Genomic DNA, 18,947 nt, shown 5'->3' on the forward strand with positions numbered 1-18,947 from the left:
TTTTATTACGTTTATTAATTTGTGTGCCTACATGCCACCATGCACATGTACAGGTCAGAAGACAGCTTGTGGGAGTCAGTTCTCTTCCACCATGTGGATCCCAGATATTGGTCTTGGGTCATTGGGCTGGCAGCAGTTGCCTTTAGCCACTGAACCATCTCACCAGCCCAGATTTCAGGGGCTTTTAGTGTATTTAGAGTTATATAGCCACCAGACTCTATTTTTAAAACATACTCTATACCAAAAGAAAATCCTATACTCTAATAGCTTTCCCCTTCCATTCTTTTGTCCTAACTCCTGACTACTCTGTTTCTATGATTTACCTAATCTGGACATTTTATATACATCTTATACTATGTAGCTTCTTGTGTTCAGCTTCCTTCATGTTTTCAAGGTTCACCCTGTAGCATATATCACAGTTTTAATTATTTCCCAAGGCCTAAGAGTATTCTGTTATTTTGATATGTCTCGTTTTGTTTAGCCATTAATCCACTGATAGACATTGAGTTGCTTTGGGTTTTAGCTATTATTGGTAATTTTCTATTAACATTCACATATGGGTTGGGGTGTAAACATAAGTCTTCAGTTCTTTGGGAATTTAGGTATAGAGGCTGGAAAGATGGCTTAGTAGGTAAAGCACTCATGTAAATGCCAGGCAGGCATAATGGTCCACATATAATCCCAGCATTCTAGAGACAGAGATAGGATCCTCAGAGTAAAGTGGCTGGCTACCCTAGCAAAATTGGTGAGCTTTGAGCTCAAGAGAGCGAGCTCACCTCAGTATATAAGGTGGAAAGCAAGGGAGGAAGACACCAGACATTAATCTCTGGCCGTCACATGCACATATACATGCATGCTCACTGGTATTGAAACATGCACTCACACATATGCAACACGCTCACACGCAACACACAAATACATATTTAGAAAGAAAACAAATTGAAATTGCTATGTCATGTGGTAAATCAGTGTTTAATATTTTGAGGAACTGCCAGAATGCTTTCCAAATTGTTTGAGCCATTTTACAAGACAACCAGACATGAAATGAGTTCTGATTTCTTCACACTATCACTTTGTTTTTCATTTGTTTGTTTCCACTTATCCCTCTGCTTTCAGACGTTATTTAATTTCTACCTGTTTGGGGATTTCCCTAATTTCTTCTGTAATTGATTTCTATTTTAAATTCATTGTAGTTGTAGAGTATATTTTCCTTGATTTTAGGTTTTTAAATTTTTGTCTCTAAAGAAGATTTAGTTTATGGGCTAGCATATTGTCTGTTCTAGAGCATATCCATGTGCACATGGGAAACGTGTACTGCTTTTATTAAGTAAAGTGTAATACAAACGTCATCACATCATCGCATTTAGTCTATAGTGTCAGTTTGGTCTCTGTTTCCATGTTGATCTTCTGCTTAATTCTACCCATTATGGAATATAGGAGAATAAAGGTTTCCAACTATTGTTGTTGAGTGGTCAGTGCCACTTTTTAATTCTAGCAGCTTTGTCTTAGGTTTCTAAGGCTGTACTAGGACCTAGGTGCTTGTACTTCCTTGTGTCTTCCTGACTGCTGATCCTTTTATTATTATAAAACATTCTTCTTTGTCTATAGGGACAGAACCATCCTAAAGAACATCTTCCTGTATTAAGATAGCTACTCCAGCTCATTTGGTTTCTGTCTTTTTTTTCTGTCCATTCCGATTGTTCTGTTTCTTCAAATATGAAGTATTTCTCTTGTATATAATTTATTGTTGCATCATGAATTTTATTCATTCTGGTAATTTGTTAGTTCTCTTTTAAGTTTTAAACTATTTACATTTAATTCAGTTACAAATGAGGTAGGATTAAATCTATAATTTTCTTTGTTTTTAATGTATCTTATGTATTGTTGCTTTTCCATTATTCTTTTAGTGTTCATTTGGGGACAAGGTAAATTCATATATTTGCTTATTATGCCATTTTCTCTTTTCTTTTTAAGGTTTTTCTTTAGTTGCTTTCTTAGTAGTTACCCTTAGAATTGCAGTTAACACCCTAATATAATCTAGTTTGGATTAAACACTTGTATTGTATAAAATCTTGGCTCCAGTGTAGTTCGTATCCCACCTTTATCTTTTCTGCCATAAATTATATTTTTGCATGTTGTAAGCCAATCAACATATTTTTACAACTATTTCTTTACCAGGGTTTTTTTTTTCCAATTATATGGAAATTAATAGAGTTACAAGTGAGGTGGGGTTTTGTTGTTGTTTAGGTTTTGTTTCTTTTTTTTCATTACTAGTATTTGAACGTGTCTTCTCAGAAGCCTTCATTACTGAGCTTTATTCTCAGCCCCTTGATTTTTTTTTTTTCTTCAAAACAGAATCTTACTAAGATGCCCAGACTGGCCTTGAACTCACTCTACAAACCCAGACAACTCTTGGCCCTCTCTGCCTCAGCCTTCTAAATAGCTGAGATTATAGACCTGAGGAGCTGCTAGGTCTGGCTCATCAGTGATTTTTTTTATTTCTACGAAAGGATTTGTTTTGCCATCACATGCTTCTTTATTTCAGTCTGAAGGACTTCCTTTAGTTTTTCTGTTTTTCTTGAAGGACAGGCTCACTAGCAATAAACTCAATTATTATCCCCATCCCGAGTGTGTGTGAGTGTGTGAGTGTGTGTGTGAGTGTGTGTGTGTGTGTGTGTGTGTGTGTGTGTGTGTGAGTGTGTGTGAATTTCTCTTTCCTTTTCAAAGTAAGTTTTGCTGGACATTGAAGTCTTTGTTGAGTCTTCATGTACCATCCCACTCATTTCTGACCTCCACATTTTCTAACACAATGTCTAAGGTTAAACCCTCCACATAATAAGTTACATTTTTCTTGCTTCTCCTAAGAGCATTGCTTGGCTTTGGTTTTCAGCAGTCTGATTGTATCTTCTACTTAGCATTGATTTGTGTCACATATCCTTTCTTCTCTTTCTCCTTCTGCTCTTCTTCTGACTTAACATATAGAAGTGTGCGCTGGAAGGTGTTACATGAGTCTCTGTTCATTTTTGCACATTATTTCCCATGTGTACCTCAGGTTAAATAATTTAGCTTTATTTATCTTGAAGCTCACTGTTTTTTTCCTTCTGTCAGCTCACATCCACTATTGAGTCCCTCTGCTGAATATTGTACTTTTCAATGCCAGAATTTTATGGATTTTAAAACTTTTTTCCTTGTGTTTCCTATTTTGGTGAGCTATTATACTATCTCTTAATTATTTAAACAATTTTCCTTTGGTTTTTTCAACATATTTAAAATACTGCCTTGAAATCTTGTCTAGTAAATCTAACATCTAGACATTCTCAGGATCAGTTTCTATTGCAAATCTGGAAATCGAATTTTCTAGTTCCAGCTTATCACCACCTAAAGTTGATGCATTTTAGCTGTCAATTACTGTTTTTGAAAACTCCTCTAGAGTTGTAACTGTCACACACAGCATTTACTACCACTAGATGCTTCTCTATGTGGGTTGAGAGATGCACTAATTTGTAGGTATAATAAGTCATTAGGAGTTGATTTTATACTATGTCCATTTAGCCGAATAATAGTAATTAAGTTCTCCCCTAGGGCCTATGACTTTTCTAGAGAGGTTCTTGGCCCCCATACCAGTGCCATGTATGGTTTTCATCTTGTGGATTGGGACTTAAATCTAATCAGAAAGTGGTTAGGGAGCTGGAGAGATGGATCAACAGTTAAGAACACTGACTGATCTTGCAGAGAACCCGGGTTCAGTTCCCAGCACCCACATAGTGGTTGAAAATTTTATTTCTAGTTCCAGGAAATCCAATGCCCGTCTCTGGCTTCTGTGGGCATTGTACAACATGGGTGCACTTACACACATGCAGGCAAAACGCTCTCTTATACATATAAGAATAAAAAAAATATTTTTTTAAAAAGAAAGTGGTTGATTATTTCAGTGGCGTTTGGACCACCATTTGCACCAGTGGGTATGTCTTCCCAGTCCAGTTGTTAGCTTGCAGGGTTCACAGGTAGGTAAGATTACTTTTCTCCACCAGCAGTGTGCATAGCGCTCTCCAGCACTATGAAAGCTAGCCAGAAGGGATGCACTGAATTTTAAAACTTTCTTTTTTAATTTTTTAATGTATAAATGTATTGCCTGCATGAATGTAAGTGCACCCATGTTGTGCAGGGCCCACAGAGGTCAGAAGAGGGCATCAGATTTCTCTGGAACTACAATTAGAGATGATTGTTAGCTGCCATGTGGGTACTGGGACTCAAACTCTGGTCCTCTGCAAAAGCAACAAGTGCTCTTAACTGCTGAGCCATTTATTTCTCCAGCTCCCAAAATTAACCTTCTTAAAGCTTATTTTATTTCATGGTAAATAACAAAATTGTACTTTAAATTTTGCCTTAATAGTAATTGATAATAATCCTGCAAGTAACCATTAAAAATAACCTTGGGCCAGACATGGTAGTACAGACCTTTAATCGCAACATTTGGGAGGCAGAAGCAGACAGATCTCTGTGAGGTTAAGGCCAGTCAGCCTGGTCTACATAGGGAGTTCCAGGCCAGATGAGACTATGGGGAGACCGTGTCTCAAAACAATAACAAAAATGTACCCTTGAGTGTTTGACTTGAGTACCCCTCTGTCCATGCATAGGACAAAATTCCATAAGCAAAGGACCATCAGAAAACAGTAAGCACAAACAGCAGGACTGGAAATTTCATATTCCTGTAGCCAGAGCAGAAAGGCATAGATGGAATCATTAGCATCACATTTTGGCAGGGAGGCTAATTTAGCCCTAAAGTCTTCTCATTGCTGTAACAAAACTTAAAAGTAATCCTGAAAAGGTCAAGCTCATCTCAGGTCATTGCATGGCACAGCAAGGTCCAATACACTTTAAAGAAATACAGGAAAAACCAGCTTTCATCATACGAAATTCATATTCAGCAGTTCCCTAGGGCAATTCTAGCAAACTCCTGCAGATTTGGTGACTTAAACAAAACTTGCTCTGTCACCATTCTAGAAGCCAGAAATCTGAAGTCATGTGAATTAGGGAGAGAGCATGGAGACAGTGGTAGAATCCAGTCACACTGGCTTTAGGCCAGCAGAGTAAAGTTCTCCAGGGATGATGAACCCAGCTGAAGCACTGCTGCAGGAGAAAGTACTCAGGTGTAAGAGATGATTCAATGTAACTTGGCTTGCTGAATGGCCTGGGGCATTACGAATATTGACTGTTGGATTTCATTGTAGATAAAGTTCAGCGTTCTGGCAAGGGTCATTGAGAATTCTTGTGAGATAGCTATAATATTTAATTTCTTGAAAGATAATATAAAGAAAAATATCTACCTAATTCTTAAACAACTTGGCAAACTATTTAAAACACAAGCTAGTATCCACTAAGCACTGCTATGAAGACTGAAAAATGTGTGTCAGTTAACAGAGCTTAAGTACCATTTGTGGTGGTACACACCTAGAATCCCAGTTCTTGGGAAGTTGAGTCAGGAGGATCATGAGTTCAAGGCCAACCTGGGCTGCATAGTAAAACCCTGCTTCAGCAATACTTAGGACTAGACATGTAGCTCAGTGGTAGAGTACTTGCTAACAGTATTTGCTCCCTGGTACTCTCCCCTGCCAAGACAAAGAAGATGGAGTGGGGGAACTGGGGCAATCAGACTAAATGACTGACCTAACTGGGTGTGATAGTGTGTGCCTGTAGTCCCAGAATTAGGGAGGCTGAGACAAGAGGATCATTTGAGACTAGCCTAAGTAATATAGCAAGACTCAGTTTCAAAAAACAGAGACAAAACTTGCTAGTAGCACTTCACTTGTGATTATGTCCAAGCAACATGGCTTTGAGAAAGAGAAGAACTTCTGTGAAGAAGTAATTCTGTTTCAAATATATGGTCCCCACTCATGATGGTACATAAGGTATGCATATAGCTGTTGGATAAATTGCATGAGATAGTCAACACTATTATAAAATGGGTTTGTGTTAGATGATTTTGTCCAAGTGTAGGCTTAATATAAGTCATTAAAATAGATTTAAGATATGCCAGGATATGCTATGATGTTCGATAGATTGGGTATATTAAATGCATTTCTCATTTATAGATTAGGTGTATTAAATGGATTTTTCATTTAATAATATTTCAACTTACATATCTATTATGAGGTAACCCCATCAAAAGTGAGAGGTCATCTGAATATGAACAAAGTAGATTTTATGAAACATTTCATTCCTCAGACCTGTCATTACCAACATGGGCACATTAGCTCATATCTTTAAGCTTTTGTTGTAGAAAGATCTCATAATTACCCTGTCACATCACAATTTGGATTCTATTGTAGAAGACAGTTCTGTCCTAGTTACATGCCAACTACTGTGGGCAATTAATGGCGTGTTACAGAAGATACTCATTGAGAATGCTCAAGACAGACTTTTTATACTGAGGCCTGACACAAGAAGATGTGCCCTAACATCTTCTTGGGAACAAACATCTTATTGGGATTTTGCTTCTCAACTTTTTAAACAGAGTTTTACTTCATCATAAAACATTGAGATAATACAATCTACTTGTAGATGGGAAGATCATAATTTATTCAGAATCTACTGCCAAATTTAACCAATAAAGTTTGCCATTGAACTGTGATTATCAGAAGAGTTTCAGATGATAACGTCAGAGCATATTGAGTAAGAACACACCTTGGAATACCACCAAATTCTCCTGAGCCACATGGTTTCTGTCCTGGACTCCCAATATAAGAGAAGAGTCATAGCCAAATGGTCAGACTCCGCTGCCTGATGTAGACTGTTGGCATGCCAGGAACAGCAATTCCTTGTTTTGTAGCCACTCTGTACCTAAATGACAGTAATGATATCATCCAAAGATTGTTTCATTGCTTCAGAGGATGAAGCCTCACCCTTACCCTCCTAAGGTTGCTAGTTGTGAAATCTGATGAGAAAGGCTTTGTCTCTGCATCAGGAGATAGCACTCTGGTGGTGTAGAACACAGAACTGATGTTTACAGGGGCTGGAAATGGATACATGGAAGGTATTACTCATTTGTACTTCCAGGACAAGTTGGTAATAAGGGAATTGTCTTAATGCCATCCGGTTGTGGGACATACTAGTCTGCTAAAGCTACATACCAGAATACCACAAACTGGGTGACATAAACAATAAAAATTTATTTTTTCACAGTTTCAGAAGTTATAAGTACAAGATGGCAATGTTGGTTTGTCCTAAGGTATATCTTAGCGGCAGATAGTCGCCTTCTTGCTGTGTCTTCACTTGGCCTTTTCCTCTCTGTATCTGTGCTCTTCACTTCCTCAAAGCACAGGGATCCTATTAATCAGGACTACACCCATATGACACCATTTAATTTTGTCTCTTTAAAGCCCATCTCTGCAGGTTCATTCATGCTGGGCCTAGGGGCTTCAATCTTTAAATTTTGGAGAGTACAATATAATCCATAACAGAAAGCCTAGAACAAGTTGACAGGTAACGGTAACTTGTATGACACAGTTTGCTACTACGATGTAATTTGGTTTGCTATATTTGTTTCTGTAAGAGCGCATACAATAATCAATTGATACTAAAATAGAATAAAATATAGAAGGGTATCTTATGTTAGGCCTGTGAACCCCTTTATGTCAAGAGATTCTTTCATAAACAGACCTTTGTGGGAAATTTAGTAAAAGTTTTCATATGCCAGTTTGATGAACTTTAGATTGTGAGAAGTCCACACAGTGACATAAGCCTAATATGAGACTTCCTCTGTGATGCTTATGCCTAAACTGAATCTCCCCCTTTCTTCCCAACAGTCACTTAGGGCTCATATAAATAAGTATACACCAACATCATACTGCACCTAAACTCTTCCAAGATGTGTCCTCTGACCCTACTCACTGCCTTAAGTTTAGCTTCCCCTACTTTTGGCTATCTCCCATAATACTAGACTCCCACCATGTTGAACTATTTGGGGTTCCTCTTCCCTGAAAGACATGCTATGGAACCTGGCTGAGATACTCATCCCTATTCTTCACCTAGCTAATTTCTGATTATTCTTAATTCTCCTACAAATCTTAAATGGGGTTCCTCTTCTAGAAATGAGCCTGTTACCACTGCTGACACAGCACCTAAGATTTAAGACATGCTAAGATTTAAATAATCATTAAGTGAAATAATTTGTCACCCTAGTTGCAGAGGGATATAATGATGTGTTACATATAGTTATGTAACCTATACATTTTCAAGCCCTGTTTAAGTAGAGAAGAATCAGTAGAGTAAGTGTGCTCATTGGCATAGCTATTATTATGCCCCACTGTATGTGGTGTATCAGATCTAAAATGGATTGAGCGGGCTCTCTCTTTTTAACTGCTATAAAGAACTTTAAGTACCTGTGCAGCCACTGGAGTATCATTTTGACTTGGTTTTTTCCAAAAGAAAAACATATCAAATGTAGTAACACAAAGAAGAGGATTTTCGTAGGAAGGTATTTCCTCTCAATTTGTAGCTAGCAAAAATCAGTTTTTAAGGTAAGTCAGAAGATTTAGGTTATTGGTATAAAAACACCAAAAACTTCTTTTTAAGAAAAGTTTCTCTCAAAAAGAAACATTAACCATAAACCAAGTGATGGTAATGGAGTTATGTAGTCAGGTTGTCCAGGGAGCTTTTCTTTTTCTATAAAACATATAACTTGACGAATTCTCTTTCATATGCAGCTGCATAGCACAGAGAATGGGCCTAAAGGTGTAGTATAAAACGCTTCTAAGAAGGAATGGTGTATGAGGGTGGTTTTTGTTTTTTGGTTTTTTTTTTTTTTTTTTCATTTGCTTCAAAGTAATTTACTTTAAAACATTCACATCTGCTATTTTGAAGCTAATCTTAGTGTGTTGAATGCTCTTAACCATTTCTCAATCCCACAGTCTTTTATCTTGCCTCTCCTGCTGTGTTCCCACCACCCCAGATCCCATTAGCAACCCTTGAGACAGCCTCAGACTTACCAAAGTACTGCTTTGGTTTCAGCTGCCCTTCTATAAGAGGAAGTGAGTGTTGGGGCTTTCTCTGTGGCACAGTTGTGATAAAGCTGTGGTGGTCTTATCTCTCTCTTAGGTAGTGGCTCTTTATGACTACACAGCGAGCCGATCAGATGAACTATCCATCCATCGCGGAGACATTATCCGAGTGTTTTTCAAAGATAATGAAGACTGGTGGTATGGCAGCCTAGGAAAGGGACAGGAAGGTTTTTTTCCAGCTAATCATGTGGCTAGTGAAAGTAAGTTTTATGCTCTCTTCCTGGTTCACTAATATGGTATAACTGAGTCCAAGATTTTATCATTTTCTACCCTTGAATTTATTATCTGTCTAATCCTTGTATGTGTTTACCAATGTGCATTACTTTTCTCTCATGATGCAAAGGCTGAAAAAAATGAGGCATTAGTGTGTCAAAAAACTACTAAGTTCTGAGATTGGAATGTCTGCTGATTGCACTTTGCCATCCCAGGGAGCCCCTGAGCAAGCTGCTTTCTTCGTCTCCAGCCCTGCCACCTGCCGCAATGTCGTCAGCTCTTCTCCTGCCACAGGAGCGCCTCAGTTGACCAGCGTCTTAAGAATCTCCAGTTCCTTAACTCCCACTCGTCCATGTTTACATATCTCAGCCCTAGCTAGGTACCTGCTGAAACAAAAGTACGGGGGTTGTTTCATTCTCAAGTCCATTAAACCATTTATGAAAAGAAAAATGAACTAGAGAAGAAATTCTGAATGAGAGCATCAGAACCTTGGATGTATTGCTAGGCTTTGACATGCAAAAATAGAACTAACACAGAAAGCCTGAAATGAAGCAAAACCATCATGAAAGGGGAAACGTGTAGAAGTGACTGTACAGAAGAATGCATGCTATTACCAGCTGACCAGTGACTGCTAGGGAAAGTCCAGCACCCTGTCAGGAAAACCAGCCTCTAGCCCATGCCCACCAGTTTATACTGACCTGTATGATTTCTCCTGTGAAGTAAAAATACTGAGACATATCAAATGAGCTCTCTTTCTAAGACACTAACATGATTCTGATTTAAAATGTAGTAAAGGGGCTGGAGAGATGGCTCAGCAATTAAGGCACTGATTGCTCTTGCGGAGGACCCAGCACCCACATGGCAACTAACAACCACCCCTAACTCCAGTTCCAGGGGATCTGATGCCCTCTTCTGACCTCTGCAGTCATTGCACAACATGGATGCACTTACATACATGCAAGCAATATTTTATATAAAATAAAAATAATAAAATAAAATAAATGTAGTAAAAACACTGTTTTGAATATTCTCGTTTCTACAAAGAAATTATTATACCTAATAGTTGGTTTTCATGCTGGTCCTTAAACTCCATTTAAAACAAATTATGACTGTTAACTTACAACAAATGTACTGTTAATTCCTAGCCTAGTTCTGAATGTTGAGAATCAAAGAGCTGTTTGTAAAAAAAAAAAACGAAGAAGAATGTCTGTCTTGATTACCGAGTGCTGGGCTATGTCTCGCTGAAATGACTTCTCTGGTGTCCTCCCTCTGCTTCTGCATGTTCGTTCTTCCCAGAGCTCCACTCTTGTCCCTCACTGCAGTTCCCTTCCTGAGCTAGTCTACTGCTCCAGGAAACTCCTTCCCTTAAAAGTGTCCAGTGTTACAAAAATTACTCACTTCTCTCTCCTACAACACAGTTCATTTTCTCTGTCACTGGTTTATTCTCTAGTAAATGACTAATAGCTTCTAAAACTAGTAGCAGCACATTGTTTTCATGTTTAAAGAGAATGTATAATGGAAAAAACTTAAAGCAGAGTAGAAAGAAGATTATTCCCAGGTGGACTTAAGACAGCATTCAAATAATTTCCCATAAGCTCAACACTTCTAACTCCAGATTGTCACAAATATCCATGTTACCTCTCTGCCTTTCCCAGTAATGGCTCTCTAGCAGGATTGTATCTGAGGTTAAGCAGCACTAGCTTCTGTTTCTAAATCAAAAGCTGTCAGACGGCAGTCACCCAGGAGGATGTCTGTAGTCTTTACTAGGTCTTACAACCTTTTGTTCCATTCAGATACCAGTGAAAACATTTACGGTTTTGTTTTCACTTGGCAATATGAAAAGGTTGTGTGTCTGCAGGCGGCATAGCATTAGGAACTTTAACCAGATAGTTTGCAAAATGAACCTCTTAGGCTTGCCACTCTTGAGAGTCTACAAATGTTGATCTACAGCGAGTTAAAATCTAAGTTTTGTTTTCTCTCCTAATTACCAAAATCAGAGCTTTGGAACATATTGCAATGATAGTTGATGGTTGTGTGCAGAATTAATCCCTCGTTTCAAGTCAGGATTACCCTGCAGTTGTCATAATTTCTTACTATAGCCTACAATAATTGATGTTTTCCTTTGGTATCAGTCATTGCCTCTTGGAAAGCCTTGTGTGAGAACAAACACGAAAGTCTCAGAATGCCTGGGACTATAATGACTGAACCTCACCCTTTATCAGAGGTGATTTTCCTTACCTTTTATCCTACTTGTTGCTTGAATTCAACAAAAAATTCAACTGCCCAGTTTTAACATTGTAGGAAAATGACTCTCAACAGATATTTCATTCTAAAAATAGTGGGAGGAATTGTCCTTGATCTGTATCTGAAGCCAAATATATAAAGCAAATGTAAGAGAGCATATATGAGCAGAATCCCTCCCCACTGTTCAGTGGAGAGCCCAGGTGCTGAAAAGAGCAGCAGAATAAAAGAAGACAGGACTCTGTTTCTAGGAAGATCTGTCTTCTTTGTATCACCAGCTACTGGAGAAAGAAACGTGATGAGCTTCTCTTAATCACATGTAACACCCTTTTCTGTAAGATATAAAGAAACCCAAGAATAATACCAACCCATACCTAAATCCAGTTAATATGTCTCAGAATCGGAATTGTACCATTTTGTTTAATTTCATTTTGGTAAATTCTCAATTCACAATGGTAATTGATTAAAATAGATTTTCATTTTAGCCCTTAAGATTCCCATATGACTTTTTAGATGTAATACTCAGTAGATTCAGTAAATTATAGTCTTAGATTAAGAGTTTTACATTTAGCCAGGCATGGTGGCGCACACCTTTAATCCCAGCACTAGGGAGGTAGAGTCAGGTGGATCTCTGTGAGTTCGAGGCCAGCTGGGGCTACAGGGAGACCCTATCTCAAAAAGACCCCCCAAAAAGAGTTTTACATTTAACACCTTAGGTATATTGCTAAATTCATGTTTATTCCTTCTATTTTCCTAACTTATCCCTTCTGGAACAATCATAACTGTTCTTTAAACCTAACACATCTACCACTTCTTGCATTCAACATTTTCCTGCCCACAAACCACTTTGTCCTTGCTATTAGCTGTCTTTCAAATGATACCACATTTTATTTGTGTCACAGTTAACTTATGAGCATGTCTGTCTCTAACCAAATTATAGTTCCTTGAGAGCAGAGACTGTCATCTTTAGCAGTACCCAGCAGATAACCTTGCATACAGCAGGTTCCTGATAAATGTGTGTTGAGGTAAAATGAATTAAATCTATATGACCATATAGTAAGCAATTTCATACCTTCTACATTTCTGAAATCCTGGTGAATAAAATTTTCCAGTCATAACTAATGGGTTAGACTGCAAATTGCCATAACAAATAAGTACCACATGGTTTGCTGTTAACACCAAAGAATTAAATCTCAATTTCTCTTTAAATTCTTACCACCCATTGTTTTTGTTCTCCTATAGAACAGTGTTCCTAATTTTAATTACGAATTCCTTTTTAAATTCCAGCATTGTATCAAGAATCTCCTCCAGAAGTGAAGGAACGATCCCCTCCTTTAACTCCCAAGGAAAAACCCAAAACAGAAAAAACTTCAGCTTCTCAAAAAGTAAGTTTTTCAAGAATGTGTGTTGTATATATACTTTGATTTTTTTCACTCTGTAAAAAAAAAAATATTCTTTTATTTTCACGCTTAAGGATCTTTCATTGTTTACATTGTTACTTCTTTTGACCTGGGCACCAATAAGAAATGTCTGAGACGGATATGATAGCCATTTTCCAGATAAGGAAACTAAGGAGGCTCAGAGAAGATAAAGTAGACCCCAAGTCACAGCCTAAGTACTGGCACAAGGGCCCAAAGTGGGGTTTGTGCCTTTGGTGTGCTTGCTATTCCACTCTGACTTGCATCTTCGCCTGTCATGCTGACAGTTACCAGCCCTACCTGGAACGTACACATTTATGCCAGGGGTCACAGGAGTTCACAAAATAAAGATGTTCTATCATTCTTGAGTATTCCTTTTACTTGCTGGTAATCCAAGACATTTTTAAGTATTAGCAGCCAGGGGAATGCCATGTATTTTTTCATACCTGTGCCTTCAGGTCTCTCAGAGATGCCTGAAGGGACCAGCAGGCTGATGGTGAGCCACCTGTGAGCAGACAATTCCAACAGTTCTTTTGGGAACTATAATGAAGATGATATGCATAGTACATTGGTGACACATGGGAAGCAAGCCTTTCATTCTGCTCTGGGAAAACTGGGAAGAGTTCCCAGGGGAGAAAATGTTAGGCCTGAAACTTCTAGAATTTAATATAGATTATGTAATCATACAAAACATTCCCAAAGAGGGATAACTTGAATAAGGAGGGTTGGTATATTATGATCACATCTAGGGAGTATAGGTCTAACAGGGAAAAAGATAGGAGAAATATGGGCACCAGGCCACAAGCAGCCTAGTGTTCCCTGCTAAAATGCTCAGTTAGATTTTATCCTCCAAACAAAGGGGATCATCTGGGGGAGGTGACCCAGGAAATTATATAAAAGGATTCTCATAATAAAAATAATCAGCACTGTGGCAGCACAGATGATTTAAATAGAGGTAGCTAAAACCTAGGATAAGGAAATTAATTAAGGATAGATAAATATAAAATAGAAAAGGCTTGTGGGGGTGGGAGGGAGGTATAAGCTATGATTGACAGGATTTTGATTGATTTCATTAACTACTGAGGTTAAAGCCTAGGATATTTCTAAGATCCTTGGATTTTTTTTACATCTGAATAGGTAGTCGTGCTGCAAAAATAATGAAATGACCTGGGAAGACTTGGAGCTAGAGAGACAAGGTGGGAGGTAGGAGCTGCCAAATTTTGCTTTAGATATTCCCATTTGTAAACTGGTATTTTTAGTGACCCCATGGAGAAATATTCACAAGTGGCCAGAAATGGAGGGTTAGAATTTTAGAGAAAGTAGAAGGCCAGAATCAAATGAAGAGGAGTTTGAACAGTCATCGTATTGTGTATTTTCTAAAAACTGGAAGCTTGTGATGAAGGCATTGGCCCTGAAAGAGTTTTATAGTTGTTTTGTGGAGTTGAAGCAGAACCCAGCTGATACTACTATTAAGGGAAGTGTATTAAGGGAAGTTAAAGAGCGGATTGTGAAGGAATAAAGGGAAAGGAAAACACCAGAGGGGAACAAAAAGAGGTGCCCTGAAAGCTAAGAGAGAATCAAAGAGCATATCTAGGCTCATCCAACCATTCCACATTGCAACACAACATTGCCATCTACAAAGTTCAGGCTTGAAAACCATGTAGCTGAGTTACACACACACACACACACACACACACACACACACACACACACATACATCTTAAATGTTCTAAATCAGTTTATGATTTTGTGTTGGGCCATCATCACTATCCTTGGATGGAAACAGTCCATAGGCTATGAGTTAGACACACCAGACAGTCAAGCAGTTAGGTTGTTTGAATTATTTGTTAGTCAAGAGAACCCTGATAGCTTTGTGCCAGGAGCAATGAAGTGACAAGCAAGTGAACTCAGAGAAGCCATTCTCAAAGTTTGACTTCAAAGAAGAAAGGCAGGGGGAGAGAGAGATTGAGCAGTGGCTGAAGGAAGGCCTAATGTCTGATGGTTCTTCCAGAATTGAAGAGATATAAACTAATGTGCTATGGAGGTAAAACCAGTGGACTGGTTCAAGATAAATAAAGACATCAAGGACACAATACAGTAGGAGGGCTTGTTTTATTATTACCAGAAAAACAAGTTAATAGATGTATCTTGGCTTCGACCAGTGCTTCCCAACTAATAGTGATTTTGCCTCCCAGGAGACACTTGGCAATGTATAGAGATTTTTGTTACTTCACCTACAAGCAGGGGGATACTACTGGCATCTCTGTAGTGTATAGACATCATGGACATTGCCCAACCTCCTACAACACAACAAAGAATTAACTAGCATAATATGTCAGCAGAGCCAAGCTTAGAGCAGCACCTCAGACAAACAGATGGGGATATGTCGATAAAGTCAAAGTCTAGAAATAAGAATATCTCTCTGTTTTCCAAAATAAAGCATAGTCTACTCTGTGAGGGATAAAGGAGTAAGGTAGGAGCTCATTTTGAGACATGTAAAAATACTCTTCAGGTGTTCTGGGAGCTGTTGACCCAAAATACGTACAGCTGGATTTTTCTCTTCAGTAGTATCTATACTACTGCAGTGTAAACGGCAGGTCTGGTTTTGTATGTAATTAAAGTTGTATGTGTGATAGAATTGTAAGAGGACAAGACACTTGATAGCCTTGGTTAGAGACTACCTGCAGGATGCACCAGACTGGAGAATACAAAGAAGCAAGAAAAGTTTGGCAGACATAGAAAGCCAGGTTCTCTAGGAGGTTACAGTAAACTGCCTGTTCCGTTATTGGCAGTTCAACACCAGATTTATGAATCTTAGGGAAATGTTTTAGATCGAGGCTATTATAACAAATATGCAGCAAATGGTAGTGACTTCTGAGTTCTTACTGCCCATGCCTTTCTTTTACAAAGATGGACTTACTACATGTGACTTTAGTTTAGACTGTAGGTGATTTTCAGTTTTGAGCTCCATGTTCCAGGCATACCTTTATATTCATCTCCTAGCACCACTTCTTTAAATAGCCAGCTTGATTTGGCCAACCTAAGGTCTGTTTCAGGCTAATCTCACATATCTAAGCCCTAATTCTAATAGATATCAAGGGACTACAAGATGTGCAAATTAAAATAGATTTCAAAATAAAATAGGTAGGAATGTAGCTCAGTTGTAGATTACTTGGATAACATTCACAAAACCTTGGATTTAATCCCCACAAAAGCAGTAATAAAAAATGCATAAAGAAGGTAAGACTCCATTTGGGCGAGGAAAGAGAAAAATTCACATAGAGAAGATGTAATTCAAATTAGGCTTTAAAATTTATGACTGATGAATTTTAATTGACGAATGTAATCTGATCAGTTATATGTGTGTCCGTAGAATAGAATTCTACACAGGATCTGGGAATGTAATTCAGTGGTAGAGTACTTGCCTATCCATACAAGGCCCTGGTTTGATCCCTGGCACTCAAATTAAAATTAAAATTAAAAAAAGAATAGAATCCTATAGACATTTCTCTCCCTAGGAATTTGCCATATGTAAATTAGACTGTGTGTGTTAATTCCCTGTGTGAGAAAGTGTATGTAATGATCTATGCTCATGTAAAAAGAAGTCTCTCATAAACATAATGCTTCCCCCAGGCTCTAGAATGCCTTGCATATACTGAGTCATGGAGCTGACAGCCAACCCTTGAGAAATGTGGACCTGAGGGTCTGTACCAACTGGCTGGTTGCATTTCTTAAGTTTAGTTCTTCATCAAAATGCAAATGGCTTGATTTTATCAAGATTCTGCCTTACAAGCATACCATAAAATCTATCAGAGGTTTAATTTCACATGCAAGTCTTCTCTTATCATGTATAAGGTATGTTTTTTAAAGAACATGAAAAACAGTCTCTGATAAAAGTGACTAGGATTGTGGGAGGTCTGAGCTCAGAATTACAGAACTGGTGCCAGGGACAGGAGGAGTGCAAGTCTTATTCAGCTGTTGCATCCTACAAATGAAGAAATTGAAATCCAGAAAGTTCTAAGAGATTCATTCAAATGACACTGCTAATTAAGAGGGTAGCCTCCATATTTTCAGGCCAGGTACCTAAAACTCTGGCAGCAGTTGATGACAGTTGTTACCTACGGTTAGCCAGAGTTTGTGTCACAGCATTTTTTTTTTAATATCCCCCTTTAATGTTTGTTTCATTGTGCCTTCTTCACATGGAAATTTTAAGAACTGTATTCTATATACTGTACTTTTGAGTTGTTACTGTTTTTGAGATGGAGGTCTCACTGTGTTGTCTAGACTGGCCATGAACTGCTGGGCTCAAGTTGTGATTGTCCTGTCTCAGCCTCCAGAGTAGCTGGGACTACAGGCACACACCAGTGCACTTAGCTTTATTCTCTATACTTTAAAGAGGGAAAGAAACCTCAATAATCATCCCTTCTGAAATGATTTATGTTCAAAGCATACAAGAAAAAGTAAAATTATCCCTCTTACTATCTTGGCAGCCACCGCCTCTTCCAAACCTCCTGGTAGAACACATTTTTCTCTGTTGCTGAATGTGCCAGACACCTTCCAGCACGTCCCCTGGTACATTTAGGTGCTCCTAGGCGACAACAGTATTTGTCACTGGCACTTGCACTTTACAAGAAAGTTGTAGTTGTTCGCTGCAGTAGGCCAAGGTCCCCAGACAAATTAGCAGCTACCTGCATGAAAGGGGAGTATGAGGAGATACGTGTCTTCCTCTGGCTTCTTCTAGAACTTCTGTACTAAGATGTGCTGCCAATTTGGATCTGATAAAAAGAACATTTGTGTTGTCAGAAAATAAAGACATTTCGAAACTTTGAAAAAGTAATGCTGACAACTTGGGCATATTCTTTGTGTTTTGGACTTTTTTAAGTTGCTCTACTCTAAAATTAATATATGCTTGTAGTTTATAAAGTTCAGTCAGTAAAGAATAACATAAAAATGAAGAATCGGTCTTATATCGTAATAAACCTGTTTATTCTAACAGTTTTTTCATAGCCTTCTAAAAATGTTCTTTCTGTATGTGAACATGCATGTCTTTATTCATGTTGATTTATTTTAATGGAAGTAGAACTATACTTAATGCTATTTTTTTCTTTTGTCAATATGTCTTTGACATCTTTTTTATTGGCACAGAAAATTATATTTTTAAACTATTTCAAGTTATTAGAATATCCAGGGTTAGTTTTTAATTCCTAAAGTGTTGTTTATTTTATTCTAGTAAATGCTTAGTTTTCTTTATTTTTTTTAACTTTTAAAAAACAAAAATCAAAGTTGAAAAGTACCATCTATCTTTATAGGTCTAGGTCTTTCAACATTGTCACAACTAAGTGTATTTTTATATAATTGCCAGATTTAGTGATAATTATACACAGGATAGTTAGATTACTTCTGAAAATGTAGAACAATTACTGTGATGTTTTGCATATGGCCTCTAAAAGCCCATTACATGAACAGTAATTATTGATTTTGCTATTCCAAAGTAATTATAAAAATACCCATTATAGTTCAACTTCATGTAAAAAGAACCTTTTCATTATTTTCAGTGTTTTCCTATGTGTATAAACTCGATAAGAGCAAGCTGGCTTAATTTCAAAGGGCTGGTTCCTAAGTCAGAGTGCACACTCTAGCTATAGTTGGGAACAGCTGTTTTCTTGTCTAGTCCAAAGTAAGAACAGAGAACCAAAAATCATCAGATAATTCCAGGGTAGTTCCTCTTCCAGCTACACACATACACACACACACACACACACACACACACACACACACACTTAAATAAAAAGAACAACACTGGTGATTTTACAGTGGTGATTTCTGCCAGCCTCCTATAAAAACATTAGGGAATAAGTAGGATGCCTTCAATTTTCAAGGGTTTCTGTAAGTCTTCAGAGAAGCTAATGATAGTGCTATATAATAGTGTTTTCAAAAATCACATTATAAAGCAGAAAATTTCCATTCATAGTGCTTGTACCAGAGATAAATCTGAATTATTCTTAACCATAGAAAT

General features: G+C 37.8%; 1 protein-coding gene across 5 annotated transcripts in view; it reads left to right on the top strand.

Annotated features, from left to right (window-relative positions):
* Ahi1 (Abelson helper integration site 1) overlaps nt 1–18,947 on the top strand; it is a 142,658-nt gene that overhangs the window by 102,517 nt on the left and 21,194 nt on the right. For all 5 annotated transcript variants that reach the window (XM_017795328.2, XM_008822075.3, XM_008822078.3 and 2 more), the window contains 2 exons: nt 9,097–9,259; nt 12,801–12,898. In XM_017795328.2, coding sequence (XP_017650817.1) covers nt 9,097–9,259; nt 12,801–12,898 — 261 coding nt within the window. The remainder of the gene's footprint in view (nt 1–9,096; nt 9,260–12,800; nt 12,899–18,947) is intronic.

Source organism: Nannospalax galili, unplaced genomic scaffold, assembly GCF_000622305.1.
Source record: "Nannospalax galili isolate Female #2095 unplaced genomic scaffold, S.galili_v1.0 scaffold186, whole genome shotgun sequence".
Classification (NCBI taxonomy): domain Eukaryota; kingdom Metazoa; phylum Chordata; class Mammalia; order Rodentia; family Spalacidae; genus Nannospalax; species Nannospalax galili.